Raw genomic sequence first — 8,210 nt, 5'->3', positions numbered from 1 at the left:
CAAAACCAAAATGCATCACCAACACACAACCAATTGATATGCTGGCATCTTAATTTGGCCTCGCAGAGGCAGAGAGAAAAGAAGAGGAGCTGTTGTGACATCTAACAGCTTCTGGCTATTTCACAGCTTCAGGGTTTGAACCCTACCGTTGGGGAGGGAAAAAGAGAAGCAAAATCCAGCCTGTGAGGCCATGCACAAGGAATTCTGCATTGGCTACAGGGGTGCTGGTGGTCCATGATATGACAGAAGAAACAGGCCTTTGAAGCCACTCAGGGGTTAAGTGGTGCCGTAAAGAGGCAAGGAACCCTTTTCTCCCTTCTGGTTTGGGACATCACATCTGGAGGACACTCGAGGTACTCACAAGTATCCAAGGATCCTGGCTTATTTCTGACTTCTTGTACTTCTCTGACAAGTATTTGCTTCTTAACGGACTCTGTTTCCCTTTTGCCCGGTACCACTGATGGTACCTCGCAGATGATAGTATTCGAGGAGTGAAGCATCTGTTGACACCACCGATGCCCTTGAACTAGGTCATCGGACTCAAATGGATAAGTGACTTCCCTTGACCTTCTGTTAACGCCGTTTCCAGAACGTTGCTTCCAAAGTGTATCCTCCCTTTGGACTGGAAGATCTGCTGCTGCCCTGTACCACTGAGGTCTACGTTTTCCAGTTGGGAGGGGACTACAGGGAGAGAGGGAGGGGTTGCTGGAAGAAGAAGAAAAAAAAAAGAGGTAGATAAAGGAGGGCGCATCCCTCCCACTCCTGCCCATCCCCTTACCCTACTTGTTTCCAGACCCTTATTTCTACGTCACGGTGTCCAGGACCATTTTGACCCTGTCGGCCCCGGCACCCCCCCGCCGCACCCCAGCCCCGAGCATGGGGACGGCGCTTCTCCAGCGCGGGGGCTGCTTTCTCCTGTGCCTCTCGCTGCTGCTCCTGGGCTGCTGGGCAGAGCTGGGCAGCGGGCTCGAGTTCCCGGGCGCTGAGGGCCAGTGGACACGCTTCCCCAAGTGGAACGCCTGCTGCGAGAGCGAGATGAGCTTCCAGCTCAAGACTCGCAGCGCCCGCGGTCTCGTGCTCTACTTCGACGACGAGGGCTTCTGCGACTTCCTGGAGCTCATCCTGACGCGCGGCGGCCGCCTGCAGCTCAGCTTCTCCATCTTCTGCGCAGAGCCCGCCACGCTCCTGGCCGACACGCCGGTCAACGACGGCGCCTGGCACAACGTGCGTATCCGCCGCCAGTTCCGCAACACCACGCTCTTCATCGACCAGGTGGAGGCCAAGTGGGTGGAAGTCAAGTCGAAGCGCAGGGACATGACCGTGTTCAGCGGCCTCTTTGTCGGGGGGCTGCCCCCGGAACTGCGCGCTGCGGCGCTCAAGCTGACGCTGGCCTCGGTGCGGGAGCGAGAGCCCTTTAAAGGGTGGATCCGTGACGTGAGGGTCAACTCCTCCCAGGCCCTGCCAGTGGACAGCGGCGAGGTGAAGCTGGACGACGAGCCGCCCAACAGTGGCGGGGGGAGCCCTTGCGAGGCTGGCGAGGAGGGCGAGGGCGGGGTGTGCCTCAACGGAGGCGTGTGCTCGGTGGTTGACGACCAGGCGGTGTGCGACTGTTCGAGAACCGGCTTCCGCGGCAAGGACTGCAGCCAAGGTAAGGCCCGACGCCTGACCCACCGGGAGCCTCGGCCTGGGCAGGGCGCGGGGAGGCAGGGCGAGGCAGGCGGGGCCGGCTGGTGCATGGGGTCTTCCTTCTCTGGACAGTGTGTTGCAGCTAGTTTGCAAGGTGAAGACCTGTTTGTGGCCTCTCGGCCTTATCACCTCCCACAGCTCCTCCTTTGGCATCCTCTTAATGGTTTTTAAGCAGACCCATTTCCAGGTTCAGATTCCTCCTGGGAACCCTTTGTGCCAGCCCCACTTCCTTCCAAGTGGCAAGTACAAGGACCTCTCCTCTTCAGACTCCTCGGGTTGTTAGGCTGCTCCCCATCTTCAGAGGGCCATGGCCCACCTGAATGACCGCTGTGCTTTCCTCTACCACCTCTAAGTCTGTAATACGCAGATGTTCCCCATAAGATGCAGACAAGCATCTACAAGATTGGGCACACGTTTGGTGAAGAATGAAGTGCAGGGGTGGTTCAGTATGGTTGAAATCTCCACGTTTGTTATTCATGGTAAAGGACAGGGGGAACAGGATTCGTAGGGACTGCTTTGCCTTTTATAAGGAAAATGTAAAGTCCTGCTCCTGGTTGTGGAAAAATGGGGCAGTGGGAGGGGGCACATGTGAAAATTGTTTTGATTAGAAGGAGGAGGGTTCTTGGAATTAATGTGAATTTCTGCGGTTATGTCCACGTCCAACATTTGTCAGTTTAGGAAAAATTATGTGATTTCTCTGGTTTCTTGAAGTGGGAGACAGGTCAGCTAATATTTAGAAATGTTAGAGATTAAATAACGTATTTCTCAATTAGCAGATGCCTTGGGAAGATAAATAGCACAGAAATTTAGATGTTGTTGGACTGGGAGGCTTCTGTAGGCTAATAAAATAGGGAATGCATATGAAGGATTGCAAGAGATTTCCTGAGTATATTTAGCTAATGATATTTATCTGAGGCCAGGCTGTAATTTCTGTTGTTTTTAAGGATTGAAACAGTGCAGAGTTAAACACACACACACACACACACACACACACACACTCACACACAAAAACCATACTTGAGTTTTATTTTCTCCCTTTCATAAATAAAATTCAGTCATTAATGTGTGTCCAATGTTGCTACATGACAATGACCAAGGAAAAATATTTTATAAATACTGAAAAACCTATGAACAGAAAGTGACTGATATGCAAAAGATAAAACATGGATTTATTTGTGGCTGAGCAGGAGAGATGTCAGGGTTTAAAGTAGATAGCTAATGGGTCAAATCAAGACAGTCAACACATGGATAAATGACATGTATGACTGAAGTTGTTTTTAAAAAGATTACTAAATCTGATTTAGCTGTAAGGACAAAAGCTTTATGTGTGGCTGTGTTTTACTGTATAATGTCCCCTGTTTTTTGTTTTTTGTTTTGTTTTTGTTTTTTGGGGTTTTTTTGCTGATACCAATAAGAGGATGTAGCCCTTGTAAATCTTATTAGACTTGGCAGTTCTCTCTCATTTGACTTTAAGAGAAATGAAGACTTGGTAAAATTTATGATAGTTTAAAGGGAGTACTTAGAAAGAAAAAAGCTGGTCATTAGAGAAAGAAGAGTTCTGTAGCCTTCATGGGTTTAAGGGGAAAAACATGTAAAGGGTTATTTTATTATTTTCTGCCTTCATGAAGGTTCCCCCCCCGCCCCCATTATATTTTGGCTAAGTAATTGTAGAAGACTATGTATTCTATGGCCTATACTGCACTTCAGCTTGGCCAGTAAATTTCCATGGATTTAACACCAGGCTTTATAGTTAGGTTTTACCAAATAAAGCCTAATTTTATTTATTACAAAAATAAAACAGTACATGTTTTTCCTCTCCCAAATCTCATTTAATTGTAAATCTTGAATGAAATGGCTACATATGATGTTTTGCTTTATGATGATTTGAAGTTCCATACATCTGCACTGATTAATAGAAATAAATTTTGAAAAATGAACACTATTTTATGGGAATATTGCTCTAAGTATCCTAATGTCACTTTAAAATACAGAGCAGGCAGTTTAATGAAGGACACTTGAGATATAACTTCCTTCCTTAAATTAGGAAACAAATATGACACAATGACAGCTTGTTCTGTGTGGGAGGGTGTTTTAAATTAAATTTTTTATTTTTTTGTGCATTTTAAATGTAGGGAACCAGGGATCATGCATAATCAGGAACACTTAAGAGTGGAGAAAGCATGGCAAAAGTAATATGTTGAAGAGAAGCAGAATTAGATGTTTCTGAAATGCATTTTATTTTGCCAGTGGATAACTTTCCATAACAGGAAGAATTTAGAATTACCAAGATACATAATTGAACAGTCTAGTACCTGATGCATAAGGTAGTTCAATTCAGAAAAGAAAAATCCGTCAGGATGGTTCTGGAGCATTGATTTGTTTTGAAAATTTGATCTGGAAACAGAGTGCAAAGATCACCTCTAATCATGAAAGGAAAACATAAGGCTGGATTCTTCTGATTATCACAGAAATGAGAGATGGAGTGATAAAGGCAGAGTTGATCAGCCCAGGAGGATTGGCTCCATTTTGTGTATTTTCTCTATTTCATGTGTGTCAAGTGACTATTAAATAATTAATTGAGAATGGATGCCTCTCTGAACACCAATCATGTATTGATGGCTAGGGATAGATGGTTTCTATTCAGATGAAGTATAAGCAAAACCCTGCCTCTAGCCAGTATTTACACTGATTGCCACATTCTTTTTAAAAACTAATTTAGAAGCAAATCCACATTCATTATAGAAAATTTAGGAAAAAAATTAACAGCCAACATTAAATAAGATTCAAATTACATCTAGTTCTGACTAAATTTCTCTATTAACTTAATATTTAGTATCATTTGGTTGACTTCATATTAAAAATACAGTAAGAACTACTAAAAAGACAATGATAATATTCTTTCTCTCCTTTTTTTTCTGGCCCAGAATGTGTTGCCACAACTTCTGTATCTATGGTTTTCTAGAATATTTTTATTTAATGAGCTCTGTTTCATCCTTACTCTACTTTATTCAGGCCTAGCAAGTTTTATATATTTATTTATGTAGCAATGGAAGGAGAACACAAGAAAGGTTATGTGTCATGACCAGGTTAGTGGCAGAGCCTGCTTAGGAGTACAGGCACTTGTATTCTAGAGCCTTGTATTCTCTTCTCTGCTCAATAAGATTTCCATTTTATTATGATTGATTTTTTTTTAGGTTCAGGCATTATTCAGGAGGAAAATATATATATATATATATATATATATATATATATATATATATATATATATATATATATATATATAAATGGCTGATAGAGCAGAACTAACTTATGCATCACTTATGTTCTTTGACCCTGAAAGTCAGCCTCAGAACTCAACTATCCAAGAATGTCATCTTTCTTGAATGATGGATGCTTATGGGGTACATAGCTTTTTCGGTGAACCGTACTCATCTAAGTGCCCCAGGACCATTATTATTTAATAAGTTTCTGCTTAAAAGGACTAATAGTTTCTTAGCAGCTTAAAAGAATTAGTGAATTCCATGGCTATCCAGCTTAAAAATGAGAATAAAAGGCTGATCAATGAGAAGTGAAGTTATCCTTTTTTTATGACTTTCAGGTTTCATGTATTTTAGGGTCATTTTTATTAAAAATTTCATACTAGACTGTGAGTGTCCCTTTTATTTACTTTCCCTATTTAAATGGTCATGAACACATACACCTTATGATGGCTATTTACTATAAATTACTAAACATGGCAGTGTGATAGATGTCATTTAATAAAGTCCCTTCTTTCTAAGACTTTACTAATGTTACCAGAGAGACAGCCATATTCACTCAGTCATTTCTACATTCATTTCTTTATTCAACAAATACTGATTGAAAGCTTTCTATGTGCCTGAGTAGTAGGCTCTGGGAATAATATGGTGAATAAACTCTCAGAAATAGCTCCTACGTTCCTAGATTTAGCATTCCAATGAGGAGACACAGTTACTAAAAAAAAAAAAAAAGTAAATGGAGACTTAAAATGGCAGTATGTATTTTGGAGGACAGGTACATGATATTCTGAGAACTTAAAATAGTGTGAACTCACCTATCAAAGAAGGTTTCCTTGAGGATTGATGTTTAAAATCTGAGAGATGAGAAGGGATTAGCCAGAGTAATAATACTAGGTACAAAAGCCTGCTATAGGAAGTGTTGTGGCATATTCAAACAACTTAGAGAATGCCCTTGAGGATGGAGCTTTTATAGAGAGGAGTGGAGCCAGGTCTTTCAGGGCCTTCTAGATCATATCAAGCAAGGATTTGAATCTTTATGGTAAAAGTGATGGAAAAACAATGGAAGGGGTTAGTGTGGAAGGTGGGCAGGAGGGTGCCATTATCAAATTTATATTTCAAAATGTCACTCTGGCTACAGTGTAGAGAACACATTGATAGGGGGCCAGGGAAAAAAGAGAAAACATTACTTTCTGTTTGTCAGTCCACAAAATTTCTTTAAGCACCCACTCTAAGCTGGAGACTGAACTAGGGGGACATGGGGAAAAACAAGGTTCTTTCTTTAAGGAACTTAGAATCTTTGTGAGTTTTGTTAAGCATAGAAATCTAAGGCCATTCATTGTTAAGAATTCTTGTTTCTATCTGCAAGAAGTATTTGAACACTTTCTGTGGATTATCATGAAGATAATATCCTCAGATAAACCCACCAAGTCTATAGACTTGGAGCGCATTGGCAATGTCATACTTTGTTGTACCCTCCAAGAACCTTGTTCAATATGCTTTTCTTGTGATGGTATATATCGGTTGATTAATTCTAGGCTTTCAATATTTCAACTGCTGCAATAAAGAAAAATATTACGTAGGTACTTAATTTTTTAATTCTAATTGAGAATTTTTATTATAATTAAGCAAGCCTTTAACACAAATGCATTTGTAAAAACTTGCACCCTCCATATAAACTAATACATTTATTCATCTCAATCCTATACTTAAATAGTGATGTTTACTATATTTACTCCAGTATATAGATATAGGTATTTAATGGACTTATCCTTTTATGATTTGTCTTTGAGGCTCTCCTATAAGTTAAAATTATTTATATGTATCTGCAAAGAAGCTAGATACTATATTTGAGCTTAAAAGCTCAAGTAAGATATTCTTGTAGTTATTGTAAACATATTTTATCATATATTTACATATATGCCAGTGAAATCATGTTCCAGCTTTGGATACCATTAAATGAAATGTGATAATAAATTTATAAAAAACAAAACAAAACAACTCCTGATTTACTACAGGAAGGACTAACACTATATAATATTTATGCTATTGTTAGCTATATTGTGAGACTACCTGAAGCTACCATGGTTCCTGAAAAGTCATTGACCACGTTTTATCTTCCTTTCTCAGTAAACATTTAGTGGCCACATTGCTTGCAAGGTTAACTCCTATAAATGATCATAGAAAATTAAGTCCCAGAGATATTTGGATTTTATTTTATTCTGGAGATAATAAAGCTACTGTTAGAAGTTTCTATGCAAACTGTACTTTCAAGAAGTGTATAAGTGATTATGACATAATTCAGAATAAATCATTTTTGTATTCTAAAAGTTTTGAGTTTGTTATGCAAAATAATATTATGCAAAACCTATATACTTTTTTCCCTTGTGTACTTATGTATAATTTTATGGCACAGTCCCTTTTCTATTAATCAAAACTTAGGAATTGGTAAATTTCTCGGTCTTTGCTAAATAATAAGTCTTAAATGTTCCAGTTAGGTTTTAGATACAAAAAGTCTTTTGGTTAGTTGTATCAGAGCTCTTCAAAAATTGCATGGCTTTTTTTTTCTCTTGTGCATGGATTCTATGTGTTTCTACTTGGATATGGGAATGGGTGTGGTGCTCTCTCATAATCTTTTCCTGCCATGTTATATACACAGTGTGTGTAAACAGAATGTGGCATGTCATCTGAAAAACTAAATTCTAACTAAATTCTAGATGTGGCATTGCCTCTAAATCACTGCTACAGATAGGGTAAGGTCACTGATGTTCTTTGTTTCAATTTTCAAGATTGTAAATTGAGAAACACAAAATCAGACAACTAATACATTTGAGCTTCTGCTAACCTATTTCAGGGTGTGAGTAGTTAATAGATATAAACTCCTGGAAAAATGTGAACATTTGAAAGAAATCTCTAACGGCAGCAGCATAGATGGCCCTAAAATTTTGTGAATGTTAGTAGTGAAATGTTAAACATGTTTCTGTAAATCTATGTTGGGGTCATTTTAAATGAAGTTTAGATCATTCATACTCAATAGTGTGTATAAGATGTGGTAGTTTTCTTATTACACACTGACATGTTAGTACAGACAAGCTGAGTAAAGAAGACAATGGTTCCTTTGTTCCTTCTGTGTAAAAATCTAAACAAATGAAATAAACAATTTAAGGCAGCAACTAAGTGGGTGTATATTATGATTCTATTTATATGAAATTCAAAACAGACACAATTAAACTCTGGTGATAGAGTTCAGAATTTGTGTTACCTTTCGGC

General features: G+C 39.6%; 1 protein-coding gene across 19 annotated transcripts in view; it reads left to right on the top strand.

The window, feature by feature from the left end:
• The first annotated feature begins 876 nt into the window (after positions 1-876).
• Positions 877-8,210, top strand: part of NRXN1 (neurexin 1) — a 1,119,427-nt gene continuing 1,112,093 nt past the window's right edge. For 18 of the 19 annotated variants that reach the window (XM_042981375.1, XM_042981374.1, XM_042981369.1 and 15 more), the window contains exon 1: positions 877-1,648. In XM_042981375.1, coding sequence (XP_042837309.1) covers positions 877-1,648 — 772 coding nt within the window. Of the gene's footprint in view, positions 1,649-2,741; positions 2,791-8,210 lie in introns of all 19 variants that reach the window. The other variant, XM_042981355.1, reaches the window with a different exon arrangement.

Source organism: Panthera tigris, chromosome A3, assembly GCF_018350195.1.
Source record: "Panthera tigris isolate Pti1 chromosome A3, P.tigris_Pti1_mat1.1, whole genome shotgun sequence".
Classification (NCBI taxonomy): Eukaryota; Metazoa; Chordata; class Mammalia; order Carnivora; family Felidae; genus Panthera; species Panthera tigris.
The sequence above is the reverse complement of the archived record's forward strand: the minus strand, read 5'-3'. Positions and strand labels throughout refer to the sequence as shown.